The sequence below is a fragment of the Leopardus geoffroyi genome, chromosome C2 (assembly GCF_018350155.1).
Source record: "Leopardus geoffroyi isolate Oge1 chromosome C2, O.geoffroyi_Oge1_pat1.0, whole genome shotgun sequence".
Classification (NCBI taxonomy): domain Eukaryota; kingdom Metazoa; phylum Chordata; class Mammalia; order Carnivora; family Felidae; genus Leopardus; species Leopardus geoffroyi.
This window is the reverse complement of record NC_059333.1, coordinates 83,494,799-83,511,725: the sequence shown is the minus strand read 5'-3', so window position 1 is coordinate 83,511,725 and position 16,927 is coordinate 83,494,799. Positions and strand designations below refer to the sequence as shown.

Genomic DNA, 16,927 nt, shown 5'->3' with positions numbered 1-16,927 from the left:
TTCCTAAAGGGAACGACTGATCCATTCTACGCTGCCCAAATTCATTGGTGGTTAGAGAAAATGCCAAAATAAACACACCCGAGAGTGTTGACCCTACATGTGTATAGGAGAGAATTCATTTTATCTACCAAACCTCTTTGAATCAGTGAGTTCAGGTGCCATTTCCGAAGAAAGGGAGGGGACCTCATTTTTTTTTTAATGGTTATTTATTTATTTTGAGTCAGAGAGTGAGAGCGAGAGAGCGAAAGAGAGAGTGAGAGAGAGAGAGAGAGAGAGAGAGAGAGAGAATCCCAAGCAGGCTCTGTGCTGTCAGCACCAAGCCGGACACAGGGCTTAATCCCACAAACCATGAGATCATGACCTCAGCCCAAATCAAGAATATGACACTTAATTGACTGAGCCACCCAGGCGTCCAAGGAGGGGACCTGATTTTAAAGATAAGTCTGTGGTTATTTGAAATTAAGTTGGTACCAGTTTTTTTATTTTGAAGACCACTAAAAATGAAAGAAATGGCAATACTACTTTCAGAGTGATTAAAAAAAAAAAAAAAAAAAGAAGTCCAATCTAGGTCAACTATATAAAGATATTTTTAGTTCAAAGGAGGGGCAACTAGAATAGAAATGGACATGGATTATAGAAAGCCATTGTTTCCAGGAGGCAAAAGCTTAAAGCTAAGGGCAAGGGTGGGATAAATTATACGGAAAGATATTGGGCTTAAATATTATTTCCTTCTTAGTTACTATTTTAACAGGTTGAGAAGAGGAATTTTATCTTAGGCATCCTGGCAGATTTCAGAGAGGCATCATTCCAGAGGCAGAAAAAACACGAGGAATAATAAGGCCTGAAAACTATCACGAGAACTGCAACTTGGAGCATAGCTAGGGGAGATGACAAGGTGGAGTGGGAGGAAGATGAAGGATGATGGTGGTGAGGCTGATGAGCTGCTACTATTCATCGGATGCTCACGGTTTGCCAGGCACAGTGCTTATATAATTTATATGGACCTATCCAACCTTCACAATGAAGATCATCCCCACATTTAATTAATTTAATAATATTAATTTAATATATCCCCACATTTGGAACACCTGGGTGACTCAGTCAGTTAAGCATTGACTCTTGATTTCTGCTCAGGTCATGGTATTATGGTTGGTGACACTGAGCCCACACTGGGCTCCGCGCTGAGCATGAAGCCTGCTGGGGATTCTTTCTCTCCCTCTCTCTCTGCCCCTCCCCACCACGTGTGTGGGCTCTCACTCTCTCTCAAAAAATACATAAATGAACAACAAAAAAAAGTTTTTTAATCCCCATTTTACAGATCAGGGAACAAGCTTAGTTAGGTATGTTCAGGTAACTAGTCACAGGGCAGAGATCTGAGCCCAGATCTCGCTGACTTCTTTACCACCATGCTGCAGGGCCCATGGGCCCTGTTTCATTAATGAGGTGGCTTGTGTGGGAGAGCTGCCCCTCACTTCTGCACTAAGAAGCACAGGGTGGTGGGAAAACCACTAGACTAGAGGTCACTAGATCTCAGTCCCACATGGAGGCTCTAACATGCCCATCTGGCCTCGAAATGCAGCACGAAGCACATGGGTGCTCAGGTCCTTACCTGACAGTGCCACTGAACAGCACTGGCTCTTGAGGAATAATGGAGAGCTTGCTTCGCAGGTCAGCAAGGCCAATGTCACTGATTCTCACTCCATCAATCTTGATGCAGCCTCCGGATAACTCCACCAGACGAAAGAGGGCCATCCCTAGAGAGGACTTCCCTAAGGAGTCAAAAGATATGCAGAAAAGTAGCTCAATTAGCAAATTCCGTGAAGACAAAACTGGTTTATTCTCAGGGCAAAATCATCTAATTTTCTAGTTCTATTCGAACACTATTTCATCTGATTAGTTAAGATAATGTAGAAAATGATAGCCAGAGGGGCACCTGGGTGGCTCAGTCAGTTAAGTGTTTGACTTCAGCTCAGGTCATGATCTCATCGTTGGTGAGTTTGAGCCCCACGTTGGGCTCTCTGCTGACAGCTCAGAGTCTGAAGCCTGCTTCAGGTTCTGTCTCCCTCTCTCTCTGTGCCTCGCCTGCTTGTACTCTGTCTCTCTCTCTCTCTCTCAAAAATAAACATTAAAAAAGAAAAAAAAAAAAAGAAAATGATTGCCAGAAATAGCAAAAAAATGCACTTTCCAGAGCTACCAAGCATATATATTTAAATCACACAGCTTCAGCCTGAGAAGGAGTTTGAGGGACTGTCAGAATTTCACAAGAGTAAATTGGAAAAAGGCCTGCTTTTCACCTTTGGGGTGGGCACACAGGCTGAAATGCATCTCAGGCAAAGTGAGAAAAACAGAGAGCTTATAGCAAGGAACTAGTGGGGCAAACCAGAGGACACGGTGTCTTCTCTCTTTTCTGTCCCCGTATCACAGCCCAGAGAGAAACAAGACAAGGCCTTTCTACCACTGCCGCAGCAGCTGGGAACGGAAGAAGTTCTGGGGTAAACACATAGGGAAGGGGGCTTCGGCTTAAGTAAGTGGCTGTAGATAACTACTGTGATAAGGAACTGTGATAGAAAAGCAGGTCTGAGGGAGAAACTGATGAGGTCAGAATAGCTTTTCTTAATTGAATCTTCATTTTATTTATTTATTTATTTATTTATTTTTCCCAACGTTTTATTTATTTTTGGGACAGAGAGAGACAGAGCATGAACGGGGGAGGGGCAGAGAGAGAGGGAGACACAGAATCGGAAACAGGCTCCAGGCTCCGAGCCATCAGCCCAGAGCCTGACGCAGGGCTCGAACTCACGGACCGCGAGATCGTGACCTGGCTGAAGTCGGACGCTTAACCGACTGCGCCACCCAGGCGCCCCTTGAATCTTCATTTTAAAAGTCATATAAGTAATTCAAGGAGATAATGTTAATCTCCTATAATCTCACTACTGTTATTTTTGATACATTTCCTTTCAGTCTTTTTCTCTGAATTGAGATCACACCAGAGATACAATAATATAATCGCCTTTTCCCACTTATTATATAACAAGCACTCAACCATGTTAAAAAATTTTTCAAAATAAAGTTTTATTGGCTGCAATATATTCCACCATATGGATGTGCTCTTGCTTACTTGACCAGTCCTCTAACATTGGAAACATATTTTTTTAAATTTTTTTTTTTTTAACATTTATTTATTTTTGAGACAGAGAGAGACAGAGCATGAACGGGGGAGGGTCAGAGAGAGGGAGACACAGAATCTGAAACAGGCTCCAGGCTCTGAGCTGTCAGCACAGAGCCCAACGCGGGGCTCGAACTCACGGACCGCGAGATCATGACCTGAGGTGAAGTCGGCCACTTAACCGACTGAGCCACCCAGGCGCCCCTGGAAACATATTTAATACTATAATAATGTTATGGCATGCTCAAACTGTGCTGCCACCTCAGATCATTTCCTTGGAAGACATTCTCAGAATTACTATGTCAAAGGATATAAACATTTAAAAAGCTATAGTGCCCCCACCCTCCAAAAACTTAAGACATAGTCAGGTCTGCCTTTCTGCAACTCAGACCCGTGGTTTAGATTTAGAACCACAGGTTTTTAGCTTTTCAACGACTTTTCCTTAGTCAGATGCCTGGTTCTTGACCCCCCCTTACTCTTCTTCTGCCTCCATGTTTTGAAAGTCCTCTCATGAGAACTTCATGACTTTGTCTATTTAGCAGTCACTGAGGGCACAAATATCCTGCCTTCTCCCCAGTGTCTACAGCCACATCTCCACTGTCTGGATTTGTCCCCTGGGCAGACCCCTGTCAAATAACTAATGGGGACCCTGAGAAATGTCCACCTTCCTGAAGCAGTGATCCTTATATGCATCTACTAGAAATGAGCTGGGAAACCGGGTCCACGCAGCAGGATTCTTAAGGAGGCCTTCTCCTCTTATAGGTAAATGCCTTTGTTCAGAATTGGGGGGGGGGGGGGCCTCTGGTTATTGGTCCCGTACCCTCATACAAGGAAGGCAGGGAGACTCTCCCTTAGTGTCAAGGCAGTGCTTTAAGATCTAAACCAAGGGAGGAATTTTCCTCAAATAAATAGATCAAGTTGTTCCACCTTAACAAAAGATGCTACCTGGACTGGAAGATCCTACAGTTCTCTGAATCCAGACTACCTTTGCACTGATGGAATGTACTAGTAAAAGAGGCCATGAGGTCCTCACAGTGATGTCCTTGACTATAGCCACGGCAGAGTCCCGGTCTAACAGTCTTTGCAGAAGCTTGTTAGAATTAGAGTCTAGATTTTGCAAGTCAGGCCATTTATAATTATTTTATTTTTTCTTATTTTTCTTCTGTCACTACTCATGGCTCAATGAAGTCTTAGTGAATACTTCAGTCTGTCTTACCTGTGTCAAAGGGAATCACAGGGGGGGACATCAGTTAGAGCTTTCAGGGGAGCTGAGTACCCCTGGAAGCCAATGTAGCAGAGGGAATTTGAGGGAGGAAAGCATAGGCAGAGCTTTAGGGACAGCCACCCTCCTTGGCTGAACATTCTCCTGCCAGTGTAAAAAACCTACAAACTGCATTGTTCTGACATGAAATAATTCCTTCAAGCAGGAAGCAGGAAATGGCACTTTTTTTTTCTCTTCTTAGCAGGTTCTTTAAAGTAAATTGGCCAGAAAAGACACAAGGCTGTTTTTTGTTTGTTTGTTTGTTTGTTTGTTTGTTTGTTTGTTTTTTGTCTTTAATGGAAAGAAACAGACCTGGAAGAGTTCTGATGCCAGGGAAGCATGGAGCCCCAAAAGCTAATGAGAACTGAACCAGAGAGACTGCTTAAACCAGGTACACCAGTTAGTAAAACAAAACAAGACTCAATGTTTGAAATGTTATTCAGGAAGGAAAGGGAAAGAAATGAATTACTCAGTTCTTAACCCTAGAAATCTAAAGGGCACATAAGTAATATGATACTAAGGGCAAAGAAGAATGCCTAAAATGAGGGCCAATTCTCAATTTCTTTGCAATCAATATCAGGTTAAGAAAATAATTTCTGTCTTCAAAGGGACACAGGTTCCTTATTTAGAGCTGTGTTGGCTTCTGGTAAATATGAGGCAACACTGGCAATATGTCACAGAAAACTTAACTTTTTTGTGTATTTTGACCTCATAGAAATAAGGATGTTCACTGCAGTACTATTCGTAATAGTGAAAAATTGACAACCACCTCAATTCCCCACGACCGGGGATTGGTTAAATATAAATTATGGTATATCCATAAAATAGAATTTTCTATCATGCTGCATAGAATTCATGTCATAGGCTATTCATTGACATAGAGAAATAACTGGTAGACTTAAAAGCAGCTCATGAGATGGTGTGTGTAAAATGACCCCATTTGTGTAAACATATTTTCTTGATAGAAAAAGCCTGACAAGATACCCACCAAAATATTAATAGTAATTATCTCTGGGTAGTGGAGTTATGGGTGCTTTCCCCCTTTTGCACTTTGCTATATGCTCCAAGTGTTCTGCATTGAGAAAGTACACTTTTATGATTAGAAAAAGCACTAAATATTACAAAAGCAGAGTTAAGAACACATTTAGAAAATTGGCTTCAGAGACACCCCTCTCCTCATTACTCATCTAATACAGAACTGGTTTGAAGGGATGAGAGTGATAGTCAATAAAACAGCAAATCATGGGCCCCAAGCTTAACTCAGATAGGTTCAAATGTTTCTCCAGAGGCCTTTGCATTCTTACCTGATCCAGTCCGCCCCACAATGCCAATCTTCTCCTTAGGTTTGATGGTGAAGGACACTTTCTTCAGAACCAGAGGGAGATTTTCTTGGTACCTCATCTCTGCATTCTCAAAGGTCACCTCTCCTTCCTGGGGCCAATCAGGGGAGGGAGCCTTGTTCTTAATTCTGGCAGGTGCTTCCAAAGAGAGAGTCTGGGGAGACAGAAGGGGCTGGATCAGACTGACCAGATTCTGTGGGGACTGAAAGGCCTTCAAAGAGAAGTAAAATCAGGACAACCATAGCAGCCACACAGAGGCAGCTGCTACCCTGTCCCCGCCCTATGAGAGGGAGTAAGGGCTTATTACCACTAAACCAGACAGCGCACAATGGCTACTAGCTTTTCACTTAGCAGTTTACAGTGGCTACTAAGCAGCATCTTGGGGAGGACAGCAGCTTTCAAACAGTTTTCTGTCTTACGGAATTTCTCCACAAAACCACCTTGGAGGTTAGGGGTGGGGCATGAGACCTTTCACAGGCTCTTCACACACAGCCGTTTTGATCGGAATTCTTTGAAAATATTCTACTTGAAACAAGATTCCACCATTTGAAAGCCAATGGCCTAAACCCAAAGGAAGGAAACTACCATTTACTAAATACTTGATCAGATCCTGGCATTCTGACGTATCGGTCACCCCAGGAGACATGGGCTGTAATCCCAGTTTGCCACCAATAGCTTTGTGACCTGGATATATCACTTCTTCACTCTAGGTCTTAGTTTCTCATCTATAAATCGTGAGGGCTGGATTAGAGAATGGTGGAAATCCATTCAGCTTTAAAATGCTGTGTTCAATGTAACTGCTTGGGTGATTTTTGTTACCAACAGCGCTACCCTGTAATGTTTGAAAATTCTCTGGCAACTAGTCATGGAGCTTTATAGCCTCATAGGGAAGTGAAGGCCAAGGGATGTGGTGCTCTGGGCAGCAGTAGAGGTGGGGGGTGCGGGTGGAGACTGAAGTCTCAAATTCCAAGCTGGAAGGACTCCATGCTGGCACAGGCATCCAGGTTGGGGACTGGTAGTGGAGTCAGTCCTCAGAAACGTGACTGGTTTGTGCAGGGTCCACTCTGGTATGGCTGACCATCACCCTGACCTCTCCAGCAAGAGACTTTCACCAACGGCAATATTAAATCAAACACTACACACCTGTATATACACCCACATATTATGCACAGACATGAGCACTGGGCAACGAGGCTAACAGATAAACATAAGGAACAGCTATTAGCAGATATATTAGATGGTTATCTGCCATTCTGAGAACAACAGTTTGTAAGCTTAAGAAGTATCCTACAATTAATGACGCTCATTGTCAAAACAATTCAGTGACGTATGTGTGCTGGAAAATGCAGTTTACATAATATACTAGTTCTCAATGGAAAGGGTAGTTTTTTAACACTACGCTTGTAGGTCAATTATTGGGAAGTTGGGATATATTCTTCCCATGTAAACAATGATAAAGTCTCTGAGCAGTTCACAAAATAGGTAACTCCTGAGAACTGAGTTAAATTTGCGAATCCTAACTACTCATGACTCTGCTTCTCTCTATAGAAAACTGCTTTCATAGCTCCAGCTAGGACACCAGCAAGAGGCTGTCTCCTGGCAGCACTGCAGGGAAGATGGGAAGAACTAGATCATCTCAGTATCCACTAAATTAACTGGTTTCTAAACTATGAGTGCAGTTTAGAATTAACTAGGGGGCTTCTAAAACTTCAGAAGCTGGGGTCTCACCCCAGACCTACTGCACTGGAATCTCCAGAGATGAGGCCCACATCTGTCTCTGCCTAAAGCTCAGTGGGGGACACCGATGGCCTTCCCTGGTTAAGAGCAAGTGAACTAGGCTAAGATTTAAAACAATACGTGGTTTCAAACAGGGTAAAGAAAACGTTACAGTAGTCAGCTTAACCGAACTAACAAAATTCTGAACATTTTAGAAGTTAGCTGATGAACCTACGTTCTGAGACACAATTCACAAAAGTATTTAGAAACTCTTAAGCTATTCTCTTCTCCATTCCACACATGCTGAAGAGTCCTCCCTGTGGAATAAGGCAGAGAAAACAAGCATCCTCCCTGCACATCCAGCTGAGGCAGTAAAAGGGCAAAAGGACCCCACGAAGGGTCACATCACAGTAAAAGGACTTCTCAGCCTGACCTTGATGTAGTGGTTGATTCTCTCCACTGAGGTGAAGCGGGCTTCTGTCTCGGATGCCAGTCTGACGGTAAACTGGAACAGCCCCGTTAGCTGATAATGGAAAGCAAAAGCCAAGGGAGAATTCATTATGAATACATGTCAGGCCAACAATAGAAAATCTGCTCCATCTAGGGGATTAGAGCTCAATATACGAACTAACTGGGCACCTGCAGCAGCTAGTTTTAGGGACTGAGTCATTCTCTACACATGTAACACAATGCCTATTATCCTCCAATCAACTGCAATTCTCAGTGAATGTAGGTGGCATTGTGGTACTGCACGCACTAACTTTCCTGTATCCAAAGGATTTCCATCCATCTTTACATTTCCAGTACACATATCTGCAGCTGAGTAACTTCTGGGCTTCATACTTGCACCTGCAACTGCTCTGGCAGTCCTCTCCTCCTGAGAGGAATGAGTGAGAATGCAGAGCCCCTGTGTACCTCAGACTGAGGACCCTCAAACACAGCACATATAACACATATTCTTCCCCACCCAATAATCAAGTAAGTCTGCATAACACAGACAGACGTCTTTGGGAATCTGTGAAGATACCTATGTCCTCTTGGTTTTCTTTTGCTACTTATTTATTTTGATCTTTCCCATAGGGAAAAATGTCAAACAGATACAGGAGTAGAAAGGGAAGTATAATGAACTCCCATGTACTTAAAAAACTGTCAACTTACAGGCAATATTGTATCATTTATACCACGCAACCCATCTGTATTATTTGAAAGCAAATTCCAGACATCCTATCATTTTATCCATAAATACTTTAGCTTACATCTCTCTAACACATAAAGACTCTTTTAAAAACACAATACCATTGTCCAACACCATGATGACACCTTAACAGCTTCAAATACTTAGTGCCCAAGTTCCCAATTGTTCTTTGAGCTTTTTAAAGACCTTAGACTACCCCTAGGGGCCAGGTCTCCACGTGTAACAGTACTGGGAAAATCAGGGGCCTGAAAATAAAATGCATATAAGAAGCATACTGAGGACACAGTAGTTTTTAGAAGACCAGGAAAAGGCCAGAGATGGGAGGGTGGTGAACGTAGAAACCTACAATTAACAAACTATTTTCAAAATCATGTTTATTTATGAAGAAACAGCACCTATTTCTTAAACACATGCAACAGACTTAAATCTCTTTGTTCCTATATAGCACTTGGATCTCTCTCCCATTCTCCCTGCCCAACCAAGCCTAGGTTGTTACTAACAAAGAGATGGACAGAAGCTCTAAGAGTCAAAGGCTTAGGGAGAGCCCCCTACCATGCCTCTCCTAGGGCAACACAGGACTCAAGTGAGGAGAGGTAATGCTCCGCCCCAGAGACTGACCTGGACAGCGTAAGAGATGGCAAGACCCGAGTAGGCAGGGGGAATCTGCCCATGCATGAGAACAATCATCAGCCCAGTGGTGGTGATCAAGGCAATGCTGATCAGGTCCAGCCGCACAGCCAGCCACCGCATTGCACACGTGAACAAGAAGAAAGGACCTTGGTTGTTATCCAGTAGCTCCTGGTACCTGTGAGAGAGACAGAACACCTAATAGGCCAACAAAGCACCACACAGTCCTGGGGAGGGGTGATGTCAGAGTTCTGGTGGATTATGGATGGAGGGCTAACTTTTAAGTACTTTCTGTGTGTCACCAGGAAAATGCTATGGAAACCTAAGGACTGCAGAGTATTCCAGGCTCCATACACAGGACAACTTGTCGTTTTCCAGTTTTACTCCTTCAGAGAAACATACTAAATTTGTTAGGGAAAAATATCTACATTAATGGCACAAGGAATGCACGGGGAAAAGAGACCAAATAAAGAGGCTGGTTAAGCTTTAGCAAAATGTCCTAGGTCAGGGGTCATTTCCACAAAGAAAGAGAGGTTACACAGGCAAACTGCAGAAATGCCCTAGGGCCTGGAAAAATAAACTCACAGAGTGAATATGGTAAAATGGAAAATGTCTGCTGGGGCACTGATGTTGGGCAAAACGGTGCTTGTTTCCCAAAGCCGCAGAGCACAGAACCGGGAACTAAACCACAGCAAAAAAAAGACCTGGACAACCTTTGCCACTGAAGGAGCGAGACACTACTGAACCTGGGGTCCTAGAGAGCAGATCAGACACCATCCAAAGGCTTGCGTGTCACATACAACTACAACTTCAGAGCAGGGAGTCTTGCCAGGCAAATGTGCTTTGTTTTAAAAAAAAAAAATCTCTTTTCTTCTTTATATATTCGGAGAAAATCTAGAAAATGTAGTAAAGAAGAAAACGCAGTATTCTCACCACTCTGTTAAAACCAGGGTTAATATTCTGCCATATCTTCTCTCAGTACTTTTTCTAATACACTTAAATTTATGTGTGTGTGTGTGTGTATACACACATACAGTGTATTTTACTGTTTTTCTCTTAAAGTTAGGATTATTTTTGAGTTGTTTAACCTAGACTTTCCATTCTAGATTTTCTTTTAATTAATTACTTAATTTTTGGAGTAGACAAGATATGCACAGAAGATTTAGAAGGCATAAAAAAGTTTTTTTTTTAATGTTTATTTTTGAGAGAGAAAGAGAGAGAGAGCACAAGCAGGGGAGAGAGGGACAGAGGGGGAGACAGAAAATCTGAAGTAGGGTCTAGGCTCTGAGCTGTCAGCACAGAGCCCGATGCAGGGCCTAAATTCTTGAACTGTGAGATCATGACCTGAGCCGAAGTGGGACACTTAATCAACTAATTCACCCAGGAGCCCTGGCATAAAAAGTTTTACCATGAAAAGTCAGTCTTTCTCCTGTCCATCCTCCAGCTACTCAGTTCCCCTTTCCAGTGGCAGCTAGTAGTTCCTCGTGCACCCTTTCAAGGATATTCTAAATGTCATCTATATAAACATATACTTAAAAGGGAGCATACCATGCACACTCATCTGTATCTTGCTCTTTCACTAATGTATTTTATTCATTTTTTAATGTTTATTTTTGAGACAGAGAGACAAACAGAATGTGAGTGGGGGAGGGCAGAGAGACAGAGGGAAACACAGAATCTGAAGCAGGCTCCAGACTCTGAGCTTTCAGCACAGAGCCCAATGCGGGGCTAAAACTCACAAATATGAGATCATGACCTGAGCCTAAGTTGGATGCTTAACCAACTGAACCACCCAGGCGCTCCTCACTAATGTATTTTAGAGATCATTCCGTATCAGTACCTATAGTACTGTTTCATTCTTCTTAAGGGCCACAGAGTATTCTATATACCATAGGTTGCTTGGTACAGTACCATATATATATTCTATATGGGTATACCATAGCTTGATGGTACAGTACCATCAGTTCTGTACTGAAGGACATTTAAGTTAGTTCCAATCTCTTGTTAATACAAAGCTCGAAAATGACTATCTATTATGTACATGAATTTCTCACATAAACAATCTTCAGCAGCTAAAATAAAAGTGTCAGTCTAATGTCAATGTTCATCTTCTACTGTTTCAAAAAAAAAAAAAAAAAAAAAAAGAAAAGAAAAAAGGAAAACTCCTTTATATATAGCTATTTAGAGTCCAAAGCCAACAGACTCCAAAACCTGTATTTTGCCTTCTCATTTGCTTAGAAAGGAGTTCCAGCAAGTGAGTGAATGAATTTTAATCAGAGACCATTAGATCACTAATACTTTTTTTGTAATGAGGTTTACAATCACCAACTCTGGCCCTGAAAGGCTTCTTGGACTTATTAAATGCTGGTGTGTTGACCCCCCCTTTGAGCCCTCTGGCCGCCATCAGCACTAACCTGTGCAGAAATTCCTGCCCTTTGTTGTAGGCATGGATGGTGGCAAGGCCCTGTATGCTGGATGTGATGTGGGAGAGGAAAGGTGACTGTGTGATATTGTCCAGACGCTTCAGCTCTCGAATCAGCACCCTGGAGAGAGAATGAGTTCCATGTCAGAGTGGTAGACCAGCAACTCTGGCTTCATGCTGGAAGATGTAAACACTTCTTGTTTACCTGGAGACAATGTGCAGAACTGAAAAGAGGATGAAGAGGGGCCCCACCGCTACCAGGAACCATGGGAAAACTCCAGCGATCATTCCAACACAGAAGAACACCAGGATGACATTTTGGATGAACATCTCAGCCTGGAAGGGCAGGCGGACATCAACTGCGGAAATCATAAAGGAACAGGGAAAATGAGACCAAAAATTTAAAAAAAACACAAAAAGATTCCACAAATTTTCTGTCTGAAATTTGTGTGTTGTCTTTTAAATCAAAGAAAAATCTAGAAACGTGGTTGCTCTAATTTTTCTTGTCCCAGGAAATTCTAAGTGATCTTTCTTTCCCCAGTCCCTCTTTTGGGTTTACCATGCCACCCAATCACTTTAAACATTTTTTCCCTTTACAAAATAAATATGCTTGTTGCAAAATATTTAGAAAATAAATATTCAAGAAGGAAAATAAAAATGATCTTTATTCTTACCAGTACCAACAAACTGCTGCTAACATTTAAGAAATTTTTCATTATGAAAAAATTTAAACATACACAAAAATCAAAGGAGTATAGAACCTTCAACAGTTAACATTTTCTTCACCTCCTTTTAGTTATATCCTCTCCCAACTTTTTCTGTTTTTTTGTTTTGTTTTGTTTTTTTGTTTTTGGCTGGAGTATTTCATAAAAATCCCAGACATGTTGATATCACTGATTTTTTTCTTTCCATCTTTTCTCCGTGTGTGTGTGTGTGTGTGTGTATGTGTGTGTGTAGAAGAAGTGGGATCGTGTCATGCATCAGTTCTGTATATTAGTGATGGTTCTGATCCCTTGTTACTTCTGGTCATAGCTTTACATTGGCTTATCAACATCTGAAACATGTCCTTGGAGGCAACACAGGGTGACAGTTAAAAGCATTAGCTCTAGGGTGAAAAGATCTGGGCTCAATTCCCAGTTTTGGTATCTAATAGCTGTGTAATCTTGGGCAAGTTGTTTAACCTTTCTAGACATCAGCTTTCCCATATAGTCAGTGGATGAAGCAATACCCACCCCCCTAGGGCTACTCTGAAGATGAGGATAATCCATCTAAAACATTCAGTACACTGCTGGTTACACAGTATATCAGGTGCCACTACTATTATTCTGGGCTATGAGAAGTATTTAAGCTCTGGTGCTGGCACAGCCCATGTGACATCCAGAAAACCTGCCAGAGGTGTCCAGGAAGCAACACACTGCCCTCAAAGTAAACATGTTTTGGAATCTCAGATGATCCCATCCAAAGCATTTATGCCAACTGAATCCTCAGAACTTATTTTCAGGTTTAATGAGATCAAATGAGAAGTTAGATGACAGGTAAGAAATCAGATGGGTCCTTAGCCTAAGTACAAGTTGCAATCTGGAGAAAATGCCAAAACTAACATGTTCCTGGTGTGGACACCAGCACACCTGGTGAGAGCCCCTGTGCTCTCAGAATCTAAGGCTGGATAGATGTGCACACCTGGTGAGCATCTAGAAGGCTGGAGAGCACAGGGAGCTGCAGCTTGGGCTCCAGAGCATAAAAGAAGAAGCGAGAAATACCTTCATCCATGTCTTTGGAAAACCTGTTGAGAATCCTCCCTGTGGGGGTGGTGTCAAAAAATTTCATAGGGCTTCGAAGGATCCTTCGGAAAAGTTCATCATGGAGCCGGGAAGAGGCTCGCAGTGTGCCCTAAAGAGCAGAGGACAAAGTGATCATGGCTCAGAGACCCAGGGACTCAGGCAGACTCAGTTCCTATTTATCCAGGTCACAATTCCACAGGACATCCACTCCCAAAGCTGGAGAAGGGCAAATGGTCATGGAGGAACGAGGTGGGTACTAAGAAAAGGCTGGGGCTAATGGGATACAGGTCATTTCAGCTAGGGCCATCTTGCTTCAGAGATGCTCCCCTGCTCAGAATTGACCTGAGAGAAGCCATGCCAAAGTCTGACCACGGAGTTACCAGGGAGAGGATGAGCAGAAGTCACCACTGCATACCTTGACAAAGACAACTCCTCGAATGGCTTTCAGGATCAGCATGACTGCCATGGAGAGGGCGTAGATGCTGGCATAGTACTGCATGAGAGGATTGTCCTTCATGCTGCTGCTCACATAGGTCTTGTTCCCTTGTGTCACTGTGGTGTTCTGTTTGGAGGCAAGGCTGTGTGAGGCAAGACTCCTATGGACAGCAAAGAACTCCTACTCAGGGCCATTCTCAGTTCAAGGGAAGGTGCAGAATAATGACCATGGGATCTGGTTGTGGCAAACACAGGCAGGCTTTGGCCCCCACTTCTCTCTTTTCTAAATGAGGGCAGACAGCTTTCAGGTGTCCTATTGCTGCATGAGCTGGTTAGGGAGCAACTATCTTGTGAGGTTACATTAGGGACTCATCTTTTTTATCCTGGGTAATCCTTGTTTATTGGTTCTTTCAATCAAAAACTGAGCAGTTTCCCCAAGAACACCCAGAGAATACAAAGAAATGGCCACATTATTAGACATATAATTTTCCCATTAATGAGTAACCTTACCCCACTTCCTTGCTTGATCCAGTAACTCAACCACCAATTGCTGAAAGCTGTGCTGCCCACATTCAGCATGAAAAGGGATATAATGACTAGGAATGCCAAGGGGCCCCCAGCAGCCTGGATGTAGACACCATATACTGACCAGGGCACTGAACCCTGCCCCTTTTCTTCCAGTTGCACCAGCTGCCCTAGGTAGGAAAAAAAAAAACCAACAAAAAAAAACACCATAAACTCAGCAGAAAAAGGCTACTTTTCTAAAACTGAGTCACCTATAGAAGAGCAAAATCAAAGAAAACCAATAGTTTCACATAGCTCTAGATCAGAATTATTTCCTCCTTATTAGAATATTATTACCTTTAACATTTACTAAGCACCTATTATCAACCGGGCCCCAGATGAGTCCCTGGAGCAGTAAAGAGGATTAAGACTATGTCCCTGCCCTTAAAATCTGGCTGAGGATCCTTCCACAGCCTGGTAGGACAGACGGATAAAACAAGCACATAATTATAATAAAATGTGCTAAATGCCATGTTAGAGACATATGCAGGGCAACATGGGAACATCCAGGTGTACCTAAACTACTTGGGGGAACTGTTTCAGGGAAGACTTTCTGTATGGTCTCAAAAGGTATGCCAGGTTTGACCAGGTGGGGAAAAGATGGGCACTGGCCCAGAGGTGGGAAAATAGCACAACCAAATCAGCAAGGCTAGAATATTTTTTTTTTTCAACGTTTATTTATTTTTGGGATAGAGAGACACAGTGAATGGGGGAGGGGCAGAGAGAGAGGGAGACACAGAATCGGAAACAGGCTCCAGGCTCTGAGCCATCAGCCCAGAGCCCGACGCGGGGCTCGAACTCACGTACCTCGAGATCGTGACCTGGCTGAAGTCGGACGCTTAACCGACTGTGCCACCCAGGCGCCCCAAGGCTAGAATATTAAGTACAGCTAAGAGTAGCAGGAGATAAGGTTGATTAGTAGGGAGGCTGTGGTCAGAGGATAAAGGCATTTGAACTTCATCCCTCAGATAAGAATTTCTCCCAGCAGGGCACCTGGGTGGCTCAGTCGGTTAAGCATCCCTGCATCCGGCTCTGTGCTGATAGTTCAGAGCCTGGAGCCTGTTTCAGATTCTGTGTCTCCCTCTCTCTCTTCCCCTCCCCCACTTGTACTCTATATCTGTCTCTCTCTCAAAAATAAATAAACATAAAAAAAAATTTTTTAAAAAAAAAGAATTTCTCCAGGTGCCTGGGTGGCTTAGTCGGTTAAGTGAGTAACTTCAGCTCAGGTTATGATCTCTCAGTCTGTGAGTTCGAGCCCCATGTTGGACTCTGTGCTGACAGCTCAGAGCCTGGAGCCTGCTTTGGATTCTGTGTCTCCCTCTGTCTCTGCCCCTCCCCCACTCACACTCTGTTTCTGTCTCTCAAAAATGAATAAACGTTAAAAAAAAAAAAACAAAAAAAACTTCTCAAGAGAATGGGCTACAGGTGTGTGGAGATTTGACTCCTGCCCAGGCTACGGATGGCCAGATCAGCCGCCTCAGGCAGCAAGCAACCTCATCCTGTTGTCCCTGTACAAATAACAGCATTTTCTACGCATGCCCTATCAGGACAAGGATTAGGAAACACTGCTTTGAAACGGGAGGCTCCTGAAAAGACTTCCTGAGAGAAAGTGAGTTAGTTGGTCTCCTGTTTTTAACTAGATCTCTCAGCTGTCTGTATGGAGGACAGATTTAAAAGGAAGTAGCTATAATACTCTAGGTACAAGATGATAAAGGCCAGAACTAGGGCCGTGGCAATGGGGATGGAGTTTCAGGAGGTACATTCATTCAGACATGGTGATTGGCTGAGGAGGAAAGAAAAGTTCAAGGGCCTCTCCTAGCGGCTCCCAGGGATCAGGTGACTGATGCTGGTGCACTAACACAGAGAAACAGCTCTACAAAAAGCCAGCGCTTCTATATCATGGTCAATGTTTAATTATCTTGGAGCAAGCCTCGTGTGTCTGGAGTACTTGAAGAGTTATGAGTAACCAGGTCAGGGGCTCTGCAGATGAGAACAAATGTTCCCTAAGGGTATTCTGGGTTTTTTTAATACTGCCTATGGCAGGAACCACTTCCTGTGTAGAGGTATCTTACTTAAACCACACCCCAATTCAAAGTCTCATACATGGTTTATGAAAAGGAAGAAAAGCTCCAGAGTGTACTAAATCAGGGTGGTTAACTCCCAACACCAAACATCCACAGCTTTAAGAACAAGGAAGTGAAAACGGGCCAGGGCCAAAGCACAAGCAAACCCAGGGAAGGTCCTGGCTTCAGAACACTAGGTGACATGATGACACAACAAAACCAGAGCTTTAAAACAGACACATTCCTTTCTTTCTTTTTGGTAAACTGATATGCAGCTTGGAATTCACAAAGGTGAAAGAAAAGACCTAAGGTATTGTAAATAGCTTTCCTAACTCTCAATGTTTGTTTTATTGCTAA

At 43.0% G+C, this 16,927-nt stretch overlaps 1 protein-coding gene across 4 annotated transcripts in view; it reads right to left on the bottom strand.

The window, feature by feature from the left end:
- The window catches only part of ABCC5 (ATP binding cassette subfamily C member 5), an 80,794-nt gene that overhangs the window by 11,745 nt on the left and 52,122 nt on the right, over window positions 1-16,927 (bottom strand). For all 4 annotated transcript variants that reach the window (XM_045502799.1, XM_045502800.1, XM_045502802.1 and 1 more), the window contains 9 exons: window positions 14,454-14,638; window positions 13,924-14,070; window positions 13,488-13,617; window positions 11,933-12,086; window positions 11,720-11,848; window positions 9,297-9,483; window positions 7,917-8,006; window positions 5,732-5,921; window positions 1,610-1,769 (listed from right to left, as the gene is read on the bottom strand). In XM_045502799.1, the coding sequence (XP_045358755.1) occupies window positions 1,610-1,769; window positions 5,732-5,921; window positions 7,917-8,006; window positions 9,297-9,483; window positions 11,720-11,848; window positions 11,933-12,086; window positions 13,488-13,617; window positions 13,924-14,070; window positions 14,454-14,638 (1,372 nt within the window). The remainder of the gene's footprint in view (window positions 1-1,609; window positions 1,770-5,731; window positions 5,922-7,916; window positions 8,007-9,296; window positions 9,484-11,719; window positions 11,849-11,932; window positions 12,087-13,487; window positions 13,618-13,923; window positions 14,071-14,453; window positions 14,639-16,927) is intronic.